The following is a 15,254-nucleotide window of genomic DNA, read 5'->3' on the forward strand; positions in this document are numbered from 1 at the left end:
TTACTAATGGAATTGTTGAAATTTAACCACAATTCTCAATAATCTAAATTAAATAAATTATTCTAGTTAATTAATATAATTAAATGATTAGGATTAATTCCGAATTAATTAACACATAAGCATATGACTCAAACTCTAAAAATATCAAGAACCCTCCCCTGTAAAGTGGAGGGATTGCAGGAAACAGAGCAGAAAGCCAGAAAGGATGGCTATGGCTATGGCTATGGCTATGGCTATGGGACCCTCTTTCCTTCCTGAAAAAAGTAATTGAAAACAGGGAAAAGAGTGTGTAATGTAATGAGTGATGGAGTGAGTTGAGGCTTTTAGCCTTTTTGACCTGTTCCAGTCTGTAAATAAGTAACATCATCAGCCCCAGCTGCCCATGATCCGCCATTGCTGCTCATTCTTGGAAGCTCCGGGACCACGAGGATTTCTAGAGGCGTGCGGCGCTGCGCTCCGGGACTCCCTATAATCTCACTGTTATTCACTTTAGACAGTGCATTTCAACAGCAAACCCACCTCAAAAACCGTTCCTTTTCCATTGCTACATTTCATTATATCTGTGCACGGCAGCGCCATTGCTTTACCCCAAATTCTGTAGTAAGTTAAGTTTTTCTGCACACCCGCAGGAACGCCATGGCTGAGCAAGACCAGAAGCTTCCCAGGGAGCAAATGGGCGGCGGTGGTGGCGTCCTCTTGGTCGTCAGCGATGTGCCGGAGGCTGAAGAGAAAGATTCCGGCAAAGAATCCGATCAGAAAGTGCCGATCTTGGTGCCGGAGCCTGATGACCTGGCAATGCCCGACGAGCCTGAGAAGACTGGAGACGAAGCCTGCAACTTTGAGTCCAATGAAGAACAGACCAAAGCCATTGATCTTCCTGAAAATGAGAAGAAAGCCCTCCAGGAGCTAAAGCATCTCCTCCAGGACGCCCTCGACCGCCATGAATTCGAAGCTTCAGCAGGGGCGGAGAAGAAAACAACACCAGAAGCAAAATCAGTTTCTGAAACTGAAAAAGATTCCGCCCTTGACCCGCCAGTGCAGACGATTGCAGAAGCTTTATTGGAAGACGATGGGGCAAAGACTCTGGAAGCCATTGAAGAGACCATAGTTGCAGCAGTCAGGTCCAAAGAGAAGCCCGAAGAGACAATCGTCTCTCAGAAAGTGTCCATTTGGGGAATAAAGCTTCTGGAAGACGATAGAAGTGACGTCATCCTCTTGAAGTTCCTCCAGGCCCGAGAATTCAAGGCTAAGGAAGCTTTCACCATGATCAAGAACACCATAACCTGGCGAAGAGAATTTGGAATCGACGAGCTTGTAGAGGAAGATCTTGGCTGCAGGGATTTGGAAAGAGTTGTTTACACGTACGGACACAGCAGGGAAGGTCATCCAGTGTGCTACAATGTCTACGGCGAGTTCCAGGACAAGGAGCTTTACCAGAACACGTTTTCTGATGAATTGAAGAGGCAGAGGTTTCTGAGATGGAGAATCCAGTTTCTTGAAAGGAGCATCAGGAAGCTGGATTTCAGGCCTGGTGGGATTTCCACCATTGTTCAGGTTAATGATCTCAAGAACTCTCCAGGGCCTAACAGATGGGAGCTGAGACAGGCAACAAATCAGGCCCTTCACTTGCTGCAGGACAATTACCCTGAATTTGTTGCCAAGCAAGTAATGATTCTAACCATTCTTGTTCTTAACCTTTTTAATTTTAATTAAATTTCTTTTCTTGAATGTTTCTGCAGATCTTCATCAATGTGCCATGGTGGTACCTGGCACTGAGCAAAATGATCAGCCCTTTTCTTACTCAAAGGACTAAAAGCAAGTTTGTGGTTGCTGGTCCTTCCAAATCTACAGAAACCCTTTTGAAGTTAGTTTTCTTTTTTCAAAAAAAATTTTCTTGGTTGAAGTAAAGTTCATATTTTTGTATATTTTTGTGTAATTTGAAATTTTAAACAGGTACGTATGTGGTGAGCAAATTCCAACGCAGTATGGTGGACTAAGCAATGGAGGAAACTTTGGAACAGATGACACTGTTTCTGAGGTCATTGTGAAACCTTCAGCCAAGCACGTTGTTGAATTCTCTGTTGATGAAGTGAGTTAGTTCTATTCAATTTTCTTGAAGGCAGATTTTGATCCAAATATGTTTACTGTTCTTTGGATTCTCTGGATAATAATATCTGACAATGTTGGATTATATCAGTTGTCTGAAACCAAAAAGACAAGACAACCTCCTGATTCTTGACTGTCTTTTTCCCACTCCACACAACACAAGAACACTTTTTTTAATTTTCGGGAAATTGTAAAATTATTTGATTGGGTGATGCAGGAATGCATAGTGAGGTGGGAGGTAAGAGTGGTGGGATGGGAGGTGAGCTATGGAGCTGAATTTGTTCCCAATGCAGAAACTGGATACACAGTGATCATACAGAAGATGAAGAAAATCCCTAATTCCAGCAGTAGTGGTGATGAAGATCGAGTTGAAATGGTGTCTTGCAGCTACAGAGTTGGGGAGCCTGGAAAAGTGGTTTTGGCCATTAACAATCCCACCTCAAGGAAGAAGAAGCTGCTCTACAGGTTCAAGACAAACCCTAATTCTGCTGATGTTGTTGACTGAATCTCAATATGAATATGAAACAGATACATCAAATCATTTGGGTTTGTCCCTTTTTGCTTTCTGGTTTTATAGCCAAATTTGTGTTGCCAACAATGGCCTCTTTTGGATTGGGTGTATGTATAAATTTATGCATTATGGTGAATTTGTTGTGTTGTGTTGTTGCAGAAGCTGCCATTGATGGGTTTCTTCGCATCTCATGTATTTATATATATATTTGGATACACTGCTTTTTTTTTTTAAGTAACGTCTGACCCTTGTATTATTGTAGGCCGCCAAAATAGTTCACTAATTAAAATTTTTTTCGCCAAAATAGTAGCTGATGCTAACGCGGTTAATATGTCATCGTCCCGTAGATTTCACTACGTATATTTTTTTATTTTACAAAAATATATTGGTAAACTATTTTTTTAGTTCGGTATATGTCATCTTTTATTATTTTTAAAATTTTAAATGAATTTTATCTGAAAATAATTCATAAAGTAAAATTTTTCCGTCAAAATAAACATCGACGTCGGCGATAATATGCCAATCGCATCAGCACTACGGACATCAAAATACTATTTTTAGCAAAAAAAAAAAAAATTTACTTTAGCAAAAAAAAAAATTTACTTTAAGATTATTACGAGACGAGGCTCAGCTAAACTTTTAAAATAATAAAGAGATGAGAATTAAAAAATAATAACGGTACCCGGTAGAGTACTGTGCAGTTTAGTGCAGAGTTGCCCTTTGGGGAGGGTTTCTAGGCAGAACCAAAAGCCTTTGGAAATCTCACTTCCAAAAACTTGACCAGAAGTACTGTAGGGAATCCAATGTGAGACATAATAAGGGGATTGTTGCACTTGTTTCTATGTCTACTATTAATAGTATATCGAAAATATACTTCAAAACATAATTGAATCGAATTTTATTTATTTATTTATCTATTTTACCGAGAATGTTTAACTACTTGAGCTATATTATTTTTGGATGCTTATAGCATTTTGGTATACAATATAGCTCAATATATTTGTATTACGATTTGATGAATTAAATTCTGCTAATATTTCACATGACATTTTAATTGTTATATATATATATATATATATACACACGATTCTATAGCAAAATATAAAAATAAAAAGTAGTTAGAGCATGTTAATTAGTCCAATCTGTATATATAATAGAATGCATATCACAATGTTGTATTATAAAAAAACATACACTAAAATGTATACTGTATAAATATACGTTGACTATATATATATATATATAAAATAGAATTACCAACAAACACCCCCAAGGGGCATTGGAAAGTCAAATGGGACACCACCATAACGGATCTCACAAAATAATCACATAGCGTGCGTCGAATAAAAAAGTCAATCAAGGAATACATACATACATACATATATATATATTATTACATCAGAGCACGCCATATATCCGTTTCAAGTACTATGACAGCAAAACTAGGCGTGCCAACAACATCAACATTCACGAGATCATCTTCCTAAGGCGGGATGCGAGTACCTCTAGTCGGGCGACACACATGGTTCCTCTTCCGAGCATGATCTTCGTTATGGTGCTGCGTCCGACAAGCATATCCATACCAGCAGTCCTCACGCTGCAGCGCTTCAGGAGGTAGAAGCTACGGCGAATAAAATGCAGAAACACAATATTAATGCTCCACAAAACTGAAAAGAATTGCGAAAATCATTCTACTATAAGTAAATTCAACCAAATAAGTTTGCCCACTCGACAGGCTGTTGATTAATTCTGAGTACAGTAATGAGCAGTATATACTTGTCAAAATAAAAAGCAGCCGGAGGCTGAAGCAATGGAGGACAGCAATGGTGAGTTAGCAAAAGCTTACATGTTTAGGCAATGTGATCCGAAACCAGTACAAGAGAAAAGAGACTAATTTGTCGTAGCATTCACTGCAAGAAAGCAAAGGAATCGCGATGATCATGAGGGAGTTGCCGGCTGTCATATATCATTGATAACATTTTAACATTTTGACTATAAAAGATGTTTTTATAGTCGAATAAAATTCATGGAATTTAAGCCATAATTCAAGTTCAAAAGCTTCTTGCGTAACTCTTTGTTATTATATCTATAGCTTCATTTGCCCAAATTAAAATCCCCGTAATCTTCTGTTAGTTTAACCAAATCAATATAGTGGCAAAGGTAGTGAGGTATATAGGATTGGACACCCGTTTTTGTTATGGAAATGGCATTTAGAAAGTTTCCGTGCAGATTCTCCTATGTTATGCACATTTGTGAGAAATTGTTGTAAAATTTTTATTTCTATTCCATATCTCACATGTCTAATGAAAAATTACAAAAATTACTTATTCACTCGTAAAAGAATTGACTGCAGAATATTAAGAATTAAGAGAATAGACCTGCAGACATGTGTCTCAGGAGTAATCCTCTCAGAATGGTTCAACCGAAGCCTTGTCCGATCTGAAAAGAAAATTAAATTCCATGTTTGAATTTTTTAAATCATAATTATTGTTTATAAGATCAAGCTAATGATTTGTCTATAGGTGGTGTAAAAATTGTTTACCTATTTCTCGATCGCCCATCTTTCCAATCCATTCTACAATTACATCTTGCAATGACCTCCCCATCTGTCTAATACATTTTTCCGTAATCTACAGAGACAAGAAGAAACACATGGAATTAGCATCAATCTGATTAAGATAAAATGGAAGACAGGGAATGCCGAAAGTTCCATACATCTTGTTCATGCCTATTCCTTTCATGTGCCCAAAAAGGAATTCTAGTGATGGAATAATCAGTAATCTGCCCAACAAATATGCAGAATGTCAATCACAAGACCAAAATAGATATTTGAGAATACATTTAATGGTGACTATCCATATGGAGACGCAGGATTAATTTGTGAACTGTATTTAAGGTGGAGAATAAAGAAACATCTAAATCCCAAAAACAATGCTGACCGGTTTAAGAGTCTCGGGAAGGCATATTTGATGAGTATCAGAACTGCTAACTCCCATGGCATTCCAATAAGCCCCACAGAATGCTCGATCACATCCTACACCTGAAAAAGGGAAGTATCCATATGCAGCGTGCACACAGAAGTCATTTATGAATAAAATTATAGAAATTGTTGTCTTAACCACAGATTTTCTTTGAATCATATGTAACTTATCAATTTATTTAAAATCATTAGGATTTATGCTTAAAGGAAAATCTACATAATCTAGCATTCAAGTGCATCATCCCGACCATACAAAACACTCCGTTCATCCATAGCCTCATTGTATGAGGAAGGCAGAAAAATAAGAGAATTATGGAGAATTACAGTGCTGAGGTATAGGAGCATTTGATCTGGAAGGCATCATCCCGCCACAGGCATGGCATTGCAGATGAGTTGTACTTTGATTGCACTGGAAGCCAGTATACTCCGCTCCTAAAATACAGGTATAAATTATTTGGCATATAAAACTCATCGGTCATTGGTATGTGTTTAGCCCCATCTATATAGTACGGCATTTTGATGGCAAAACCAAGATAAAGGTGATTACGGCATTGAGGGCAATGGAAATCCGTTGCATCTTCCTCTTCAGGAAGAGCACGTGCTCTCTTCCGGCGTAGTTTCCTTCCATTGCAAATAACCTAAAATAAGTTCATTAGTCACCAAGTTCATCTACTCTCTCGTATGCCATGGACTCATGGAGTCATTGCAATTTACGAGATACACTAGTACAGTACAAGACATCCAAGGAGAGGAGTGTTACAATCAAGCAGTTACAGCTTAAAAGAGTAGCAAACAAAGCTAGATAGATAGCAAGAATAGATAGGAGAATAACTCACGCATTGAGGTACACCAGATGGTGGTTAAGTGAGATAAATGTCGCAAGCACAACGATAAAATGAAGAGCATAATATGCGGGAACTGTGGTATAAAAAAGCCCTCTCTATTTCAAAGATTTGTCAGTAGTTAAATAATTTCATTTCCAAGTATTCTATTTGTAAAATGGAAAATGAGTAATATATCATTGTATTAACAATGCACCTAGAAAAGTCTTTGTATTTAATAATCGAATACTGATATCTAAAAAGTTACTTTAGTAGTTACTGAATCAGACATAGGTGAGATCCTCATCTACTTTACTTCATGTTTCCAAGAAGGTGCGAAGCTTTTGAAAGCGGTCATGTAAACCCTTGATAGCAATTAGCAAATGTGGGATACAAATTAACCGGTGTAATATTTTAACTTAGCAAAGAGTAAATCAACAAATTTCTCAAAATAATAAAAGCACGAATCATCTAAAATGGGCTGAATAATTATTTTCCTATCACGAAGCAAAAGATATACTCACAAGAGGTGACTTGATCAATGAATAAGAATCCAAAACAGCAAGTTCCTCATTTGAACGCCTTAGAGAAGAATCAGATTCTAGTATATCCTGCAAAATGTAAAGAAGATGGTTTCAAGAGTAATGGAGCTGTTGCATACGAGTCAAAGGGAACTGAAGCGAGTTAAAGAGAAATTTATGTTTTCATATCCTTGTTGTGTATTACTATATAAAGGACAAAGATACATTGGGAAAGAAAAAAAGTGAATAGTAGTCACTCCATTTTCAGAAAAGCACCATCAAAGAGAAGATATTGCTCATGGCAACTCTTGATTAAATAAGAAATCAGTCGGGAGAATCCTGGAATAACAGACAGAATTTGAAATTTGAGAATATGAAGCTGCACTTTCCATACACTCTATGCTCATCAGACAGGGAAAAAAAGAAAAACACACCTCTTCAATTGTATGCAAAAAGTGGTTCCTTGAAACAGATTGAATGACTGCTCTACATTGAGGACATAAGACGACAGCATGTCTCTCTTGACACCTTTTTAACCATTCTGAGAAACATCCATTGCTGTAAACGAAAGACAAATGGTTAAAAACCCCCAATAAAAAATTGAAAATTGCTAAGGCATGCATGAAAGTTGAAGCACTCACCAGAAATTGTGAAAGCAGGGTGCAACCGTCACAACATTATGCCAGACGTTCAAACATATGGAGCATTTCGCATGTTCGGGATCTAGATTGATCTATTAAAAGAAAATATTTTATTACATTTAACATCAGAAAAACAGAGAGAAATTTGCTCATACTCCATACAAAAAATGTCTGCCGTGTCACCAGGCAAGATTCTATATATACCTTCAGTGATTTCTTGCAGATTTCCTTGGCAGGCATTGATTTAAACCTATACTTCATAAACCCTGAAAGCACAAGAAAAACAGATGAGATGTTTAAGTTCTACAGGGTTATCGAAACTGGGAGAATTAATCAATTGTGGAACTTGCTTGTTGGTGTTTGGCATTGAAACTAAACTCTAACTACTGATAGCTGTCTTAAATATATGTGCAGATAATTCCATAAAAATCTATCAACATTCGAGCTATCAACCACAAGTGATTAAACACTTCATACAAACACCTAAGATACTCATAAGCATGAATAATTGAAAATTAGCAGATTAGCTAAAACAAATGTTTCTTCCAGTTATTTCAGCTAATTGTTCCTATTGAGTGCAACGAATGCCCAATGCCCATGTATACTATCATGAGATTCCCCATTATCAGAATATATAACAAAATCCAAAGGTGAGTAAGCCATCCACAGTTTTATGGTAGTTTTTCTCAGCCAGAAGTTACAACATATTTCTGTGTTGCCTTTTGTATTTGAGCTTGATACAAGTCAACATGTACATTGCAAATCAAAATTTCATTACCCAACTTTCTAGGATAACTTTATAGATGTGCATGGTGAAGTTAGTCGTAAAGTACAGCTGATGTTGCTATCCAGTTCCACTAAAAAATATGCCTTTAAAATATGTCTGAGATGCTTTTTAAAAAAATAATTTGTGGTCTGATATAAGACTTGTGAGAAAATAGTTTTTTTTTCCCAATTGTTACCTTCAACCTCAGGACCTGGAATTATTTCACTGCCACATCTAACAATTGTTGTATCACCGTGTTGAACAATCGTGCCATCGACGAGGATAGAATCAGAACTAGGATGCCAAACAAAACAGGTGTCAATTACTTGGATATGCATGTTGGTGGGAAAGAAATCACGAAGTAATCAAAATATTCTACCAAAAAATTCCTAGTGGAAGGATTGAAAAAGCAAAGAATATAAACAATCCATATATTATATAGCAATACTGTTCATATCAATTATTTGACTGAATATGTGACTGAGTATTTTTAAAAAAAACAAAAAACTCATTCTACTTACTCTAAGAAGGTGAATTTATATAATGTTCACATTGATCAAATATCGGTAGATTAAAACCTTAATATAACAATATAATTTGACTTAAAAAAGGAAAATTTACAGAACACCTCAATCGATCACAAAGCAGTGTGAGACAAAGACTCCGCAAATGCGCTTATTCATCAATACATTTGTGGGAATTGGGTTCACAAAAGAATAATGTGCTTATTCCATTGATTAAAGAAAATGCACTTAATTCAAGAGAAATGCTACTTGGATTCCATGATCTTTAAATTTAAATTTCCGGATTTAATATGTAGTATAGACCATAATTCACGACATGCAAAATCAATGTTAGAAACAGAGCTTGTACTTCTCACAATAAAGTTACACATATTTTCAATAGATGACCTAGACTCATAGCTAACCCCTCCCCTAACATGTATGTATAAACTTAAAGAATGACATAATATATAATTTATGGGAGAGAAAAGGAAGATATATTATACCTTATATTTTGTACAACAGCAGAGACTTGATCCTTCTCCTTAGTTATCTTGCACCATTCTTGCTTTTCCTTGGACGAACTCGTGATCTCCGAGCAGATTGTTGTCTCATTTGACTTCAACTCTATATCTGAATATCTCGAGTCTAGTGGCACTGCACATAAGTTATTTTGTTAGCAGCTTTTTTTTTTTTTTTTGTGCAATCAAATAGCATTTTAAGAACTATATCATCACCCAAACAAACGATATGTAAATCAAGGCAGACAACTTAGGTTACAAATAACAGAAAAAACCCCCAAAGTTCATCGTATCACTAAATCCAGTATTTGAATGGTTCAGTTCGGTAATTCATCCGAACAAAACGGAAGAAAATCATGCCACATTTCCAAGAAGGGATTTTTACTGGGTTGAATCGAAATACCTAGTTTTGCCCAAATATCATCGCCGGCGGGGCTGCTGCCCGAGCTCTCTCCCTTCTCCATTGTCTATGTCTCCTGAGTGGTGGTGTTGTACCGTATTCTCGATTTCTTGATCGTTGGAGTCAAAATGATTAAAATATATATAGTGGGATGGAGTTCCCGACTTCCCGTCGTGGACTGAATGAAACAATTGAAAAACGAAACTTCAATGGAAAGCCAAATTAGAGAGCGCGTAGAAAACATCATAGATCCAATTAGCATTCGGATTTCGGATTCGGGTTCGGATTCGGGTTCGGGTTGGGAATAAAGACTTTGGCAAAAAAAACCTAAATAAATAAAATAGGTTTCTTGTGAAATTAAAAATATTTAAATTAGAATGGTTAGTAGATGGTTATACATATACATTAATGAATTTGGCAACCAATTAAATATTATATCCATTTATAATTAATTAGGTTAATTGGGAATGTAAGTAATATTAATTACTAATATTTTCATCGAAATCCATTTAGATATATACATTAAATGATATTGTTAAAGACAATTAATACTGCAAATTAGCTCATATAGTAAACTGGCTGCTATAAAAGTCATGAAAAAAAAAAACACAAGAACATGACAAAAAAAAAAAAGTTCAAAATCATTACAACAATGGAGAAACCCTTCCTCAAGAACAGCCATTGCAATCCTGTGGTTCTTACAACCCTAACACTGCTCATCTTCTCCACCGCATCAGGTCTGCAACTGCAATTTTATTTCATTTCACCATTGAAATTAAGGTCCTAAGAAAACTAGGGTTTTCTAAACATTGCTTCTTTTTTTTTTTTTTTTGTGATCGATCTTTCTGCAGATGCTCAGATCGGAGCTTGCTACGGCACTCTCGGCGACAATTTTCCGTCGCCGGAAGATGTGATCGGTCTCTGCCGGAAATCCCAAATCAGCCGGATTCGAATCTACAACCCTAATCCGGCGATTCTGCAAGCCCTAATTCCAGAGATTTCAGTCATCGTCGGTGTCGATAATGGAGACATTCGCGGAATTGCAAGCAATCCCGAAATGGCGAAATCGTGGATCCAAAACAACATCCTCCGCTACAAGAACGCCAATTTCAGCTGCATCGCCGTCGGGAACGAGATCAGCCCCCTCGACAGCGGCGGCGGGAGCGCCGCCATTGCCGGAAGCGTCGTGCCGGCAATGAAGAACATCCAAGCAGCCCTTTCCGCCGCCGGCCTCGCCGGAAAAATCAAAGTCTCGACGGTCCTGAGCGCGGCGGTTCTGGGGAACTCGTACCCGCCTTCGGCGGGTGTTTTCCGGCAAGAAATCCAATCATCGTACATCGACCCCATTATCCAGTTCCTCGCCGCGAATCGCGGCCCTTTCTTAGCCAACGTTTATCCCTACTTTGCCTACATCGGACAGCCGGAGGACATCCGGCTCGACTACGCCCTCTTCACGTCGCCGGCGCCGGTGGTGAAGGACGGCGAGTATCAGTACCAGAATCTGTTCAGCGCCATCGTCGATGCGTTCAATGCGGCGTTGGAGAAATCCGGCGGCGCCGGACTTGAGGTTGTCGTGGCGGAGACAGGATGGCCGACGGCCGGCGGGACGGCGACGAGCGTTGAGAATGCCCGGACGTACAATACGAAGCTGTCGGAGTTCGTGAAGAAGGGAACTCCAAGAAAGCCACAAAAGGCTATCGAAACCTACGTGTTTGATCTAATTGATGAGGATCTAAAAAACCCTGAATATGAAAAGCATTGGGGGCTTTTTTTACCAAATAAAAACCCTAAATATCCTATGTCGTTTAATTAGTTTAATCTAATCTTGTTTCTTGGAGTACTAATTAACCTATTGTATTACTAGAATAATTGAGATATAATATATATATATATATATAGGGATTTGTTTTGGCGAATCATGCGTGGCAGGTTACCTAAGGCCAGGTAGTCATGACTTCACGGTCACACGTCTAACCCTACGCCACCAAACCGTTCCGGACATTATTATACATATATTTTTTTAGATGGAATAGTTGTTGAAAGAAAAAATAAAAAATCATATTGAATTATAAAAAATATTATGATAAATGTTGGATACAAGAAATTGGTAAATTGAATACAAATGTTGGATACAAACAAATAAGTGATTAATTTCTCTGAGTCTAATGCAAATCAAAATTATAAAATTATAAAATGTATGACTAATTAATAAAAGTATAGGTATGATGAGAATAAAATCTTCTTGACAATTAAAAAGCAATCCTATTTTGGCCGAAAAAAAATAGGCTTGAAAACAAACCGGGCTGTCCCCGGGCTTCCAAGATTCGGCCATACCTGGCCCAACCTATTTTTATAATTTAAATATATTAACAAATAAATACCTCATTGGTCAAAAAAATACTTCATCGGTCCGCTTACAAAGTTTACATGTTTCTATTTTGGGACGTTCAATTACAAAGTTTACATTTCATTAAATATCCTACTTTTTTCCATACACACCCTTACTTTTTACATCACATCATACTTTTACACAAAAAGTAAGAGCAAAAATGTCATTACACTACTTTTAACTACTCACTGTAATTAAAATACTATTATTTCTTAAACACCGCGTCAAAAGTAAATGTAACCCTTTGTAAATGGACGGAGGGAGTATGATTTTATTTGGATTTGACACGATATTAAAGAAATATTAATATTATATTAATAATTGATAAAAAAATATGAGTAAAAGTTTTTTTTTTCTTGTGAGTATATTAGTGTAAAAAATAATAGTATTTGTGTAATAATAATAAAAAAATAAAATAATTTATGGTAATATAAGTATTTATGAAAATTGAGACTACTCTTTTGGAATGTACAAAAATATTAAACAATAACTAGTGTATTATATATCAAAAATTGTAATATGGTCCAGTGGTTAATGTCTCGGGGAATACTATATTTTATCTACACACAAAAATATTATTATTTTTATTATCAATATAATTCTTAATATCTAACATAAAAAATATATTTATTAAAAACACAAAATTGAACAAACCATATTTTAAAAAAAATTATTCTATTTTATTATTTTAATATAGAATTTATGAGGTAAGATATTATAAAACAAATAAAATAATGATAATAATAATAAAATTTTCTATTTTGCCTAATTTTAATAAAATTATATATTTTATAAATAAAATAATCTAAATATAAAATTATTCATTGCTATAAATTTATAAATATTAATTTATAATTTTAGTAAAAATAAAAATACATTAAAATAATTAATAAATAATGTAAAAATATAGGAGTATATATTAATATGCATGATAAGGAGAGAATAGTATCAAGGACGAATAAAAAAATTGTTAAAATGAAAACATGTGCTTAATTTAATACTGTTTTTTTTTAAAATAAATAAATAAATAATAGTATGTTTACTCAGTTTTTAGATAAATTAATTTTTTATGTATCATATGGAAAACTACATTGGTAATATAAGTTGATGATATATTATATTAATTTATGTGTAGATATGTGTTTTTTTAATAATATTTATGAAGAATTATTTTATTGAAAAATGTTGAATTAATATACTAATAAAATTATATAAATAATACAAAAATTAAAATACTATAAACTACTCCATATAAAAAACACACACAAAAATATTATTATTATTATAGACATTAAAAATTAAATGTCTAAATTAAATTAAATATCATGTATTTTGAAAAAAAATAAAATTTCAATAAAATAAATATATGTTATTTAATTATGCACATATGTTAATTTTTGTATAATAAATATCAATCATTAATGCATGAATCTGTTTAAAATAGAAGATATCATACAAATATTATGTGCATGAATCTGTTTAAAATAAATTAATCTGGTTAATAAAGGAAGTATATAAATTAATATCTTTCGAAAATGAATAAAGATCTTGGCGAGAAATGAATGTGCACAATAAAATCCGTCAAAGAATGGAAAACAATATCTGATGGAAAATGAAAGATTATAAAATCTTCATATTTGACACACGGAAGTTACATCGATGATTCAAGCAAAGGGTTAAGTCTTTAGACTCTCTCAATATTGTTCTTCAGGTTTTTTGTGTCTTTCGTAGCGTTCCTCGTCAAAAGACACTGATTTAGACAAATGATCCAATATTGGTTGACGAATCGATAAAGTTAACGTTTTTCATCGTATGTCCGAGCAAGAGGAAGGATCAAAGCTTTCAAAGCCGTTGAGGAATTTGTCAAAGCCAAGGAAGAGTCTCCTAAGTTCATCCCAAAGCTTCAAGGTGTTCGTCACGTTCTTCGTCAAAAGCATCAATCAGGTCCTCTTCGATCCAAAAGTCAAAGGGACATGCCGCCAAAAGTGTTATGGAGCACCAAATCCACCTCCTTAAAGATTAAAGCCGTAGATCGTCCAAAGAACATGTCAAAGCCAAAGCTGAGGACCAAATCGCCCGCACGGAGACCAAAAGCCTCCAAAAGCGGCAAAGACAAAGCAAAGATTAAAGTCGCGGATTGTCCAAAGAAAATATCAAATCTAAAGCCGATGATCAAATTGCCCACACGGAGACCAAAGTCCTCCAAAAGTGGCAAAAATTAAAAACTCGGATTGTCTAAAAAAAGAAATCAAATCCAAAGCCGACGCTACAGAGACCAAAGTTCTCCAAAAGATGGCAAAACTAAAACAAAGATCAGAGTCTCGGATCGTCCAAAGAAGACATCAAGTCCAAAGCCGACGATCGGATTGCTCACACGGAGACCAAAACTCTCCAAAAGGCGGCAAAGCCAAAGCAAAGGTCAAAGCTTCGGATCGTCTAAAGAAGACATCAAATCCATAGCCGATGATCAAAAGCTCTCCAAAAGGCGGCAAAGCCAAATCACAGATCAAAGACTCGGATTGTCCAAATAGGACATCAAATCAAAAGCCGACGATCAAATCGCCTGCACGGAGACCAAAGCCTTCCAAAGTTCGGTAAAATCAAACCGAAGACCAAATCTCTTCGGATCAAAGAAGCCATAAAAAACCAATTTGAAAAACAAATCGACCCGGAGGAGAATCAAATGATCCATTTAGAAAATATAATTTATACAAATTTTTGTATTTATTAAAAAATAAAACAATTTTTTTCCTACAACTATTATTGAGATAAAAAAAAATTATATAAATAATAAAAAATAATAAATATGTACTATAATATATTAGTAATTTTTTTCAAAAATATATTAGAAAAAGTTTTATAAAAGAATACACTGCTACTAAATCAATCAAAATGGAGCCCACCCGAGAAGATTGGATAAGTTATTTTTATTACGCTCCTCTTGTCACCCATCTTGCCAAAAGCCACACTAGCGATGGCGTAAGGTTTTAATAATTCATATATACATTATAATTTTCATTTGGTTGATTGTATCATTAACCATTTCTTTTTATATAATTGATTAAAAAATAAAATTTCAAAATAGTTTCTTCTTT

At 35.3% G+C, this 15,254-nt stretch overlaps 3 protein-coding genes across 3 annotated transcripts; 2 read left to right on the top strand and 1 right to left on the bottom strand.

Moving 5' to 3' along the window:
• Positions 1-153: 153 nt before the first annotated feature.
• LOC127248632 (patellin-3-like) lies at positions 154-2,849 on the top strand. Its single transcript, XM_051271081.1, has 4 exons — positions 154-1,665; positions 1,740-1,864; positions 1,954-2,089; positions 2,324-2,849. Exons 1-4 carry the CDS (start codon positions 637-639, stop codon positions 2,609-2,611), a joined length of 1,578 nt encoding a protein of 525 aa, XP_051127038.1. The 5' UTR covers positions 154-636; the 3' UTR covers positions 2,612-2,849.
• A 1,076-nt stretch (positions 2,850-3,925) lies between these two features.
• On the bottom strand, positions 3,926-9,966 carry LOC127248636 (uncharacterized). Its single transcript, XM_051271089.1, has 15 exons — positions 9,774-9,966; positions 9,356-9,506; positions 8,543-8,640; positions 7,785-7,846; positions 7,581-7,672; positions 7,374-7,497; positions 6,943-7,029; positions 6,145-6,235; positions 5,922-6,029; positions 5,557-5,657; positions 5,333-5,398; positions 5,160-5,247; positions 4,996-5,056; positions 4,464-4,527; positions 3,926-4,238 (listed from the first exon to the last, which is right to left on the bottom strand). Exons 1-15 carry the CDS (start codon positions 9,832-9,834, stop codon positions 4,101-4,103), a joined length of 1,392 nt encoding a protein of 463 aa, XP_051127046.1. The 5' UTR covers positions 9,835-9,966; the 3' UTR covers positions 3,926-4,100.
• Positions 9,967-10,409: 443 nt separating this feature from the next.
• LOC127248878 (glucan endo-1,3-beta-glucosidase, basic isoform-like) lies at positions 10,410-11,583 on the top strand. Its single transcript, XM_051271425.1, has 2 exons — positions 10,410-10,507; positions 10,622-11,583. The coding sequence occupies exons 1-2, from the start codon at positions 10,423-10,425 to the stop codon at positions 11,581-11,583; spliced, it is 1,047 nt and encodes a 348-aa protein (XP_051127382.1). The 5' UTR covers positions 10,410-10,422.
• Positions 11,584-15,254: the final 3,671 nt, after the last annotated feature.

This window comes from Andrographis paniculata, unplaced genomic scaffold, assembly GCF_009805555.1.
Source record: "Andrographis paniculata isolate CXL003 unplaced genomic scaffold, ASM980555v1 Contig34END, whole genome shotgun sequence".
Classification (NCBI taxonomy): domain Eukaryota; kingdom Viridiplantae; phylum Streptophyta; class Magnoliopsida; order Lamiales; family Acanthaceae; genus Andrographis; species Andrographis paniculata.

What these genes read in the sequence shown, in the direction of transcription:
- LOC127248636 (XM_051271089.1), bottom strand. Translation starts at nt 9,834, where the DNA reads ATGGAGAAGGGAGAGAGCTCGGGCAGCAGCCCCGCCGGCGATGATATT. An exon ending in CATTGATCAAGTCACCTCTT is followed by an intron (nt 6,236 to 6,942) that starts GTGAGTATATCT and finishes AACTTATTTTAG; the next exon opens with GTTATTTGCAATGGAAGGAA. An exon ending in GGAATAGGCATGAACAAGAT is followed by an intron (nt 5,248 to 5,332) that starts GTATGGAACTTT and finishes TTGTCTCTGTAG; the next exon opens with ATTACGGAAAAATGTATTAG.
- LOC127248632 (XM_051271081.1), top strand. Translation starts at nt 637, where the DNA reads ATGGCTGAGCAAGACCAGAAGCTTCCCAGGGAGCAAATGGGCGGCGGT. An exon ending in TCTACAGAAACCCTTTTGAA is followed by an intron (nt 1,865 to 1,953) that starts GTTAGTTTTCTT and finishes AATTTTAAACAG; the next exon opens with GTACGTATGTGGTGAGCAAA. An exon ending in TTGAATTCTCTGTTGATGAA is followed by an intron (nt 2,090 to 2,323) that starts GTGAGTTAGTTC and finishes TGGGTGATGCAG; the next exon opens with GAATGCATAGTGAGGTGGGA.
- LOC127248878 (XM_051271425.1), top strand. Translation starts at nt 10,423, where the DNA reads ATGGAGAAACCCTTCCTCAAGAACAGCCATTGCAATCCTGTGGTTCTT. An exon ending in CATCTTCTCCACCGCATCAG is followed by an intron (nt 10,508 to 10,621) that starts GTCTGCAACTGC and finishes ATCTTTCTGCAG; the next exon opens with ATGCTCAGATCGGAGCTTGC.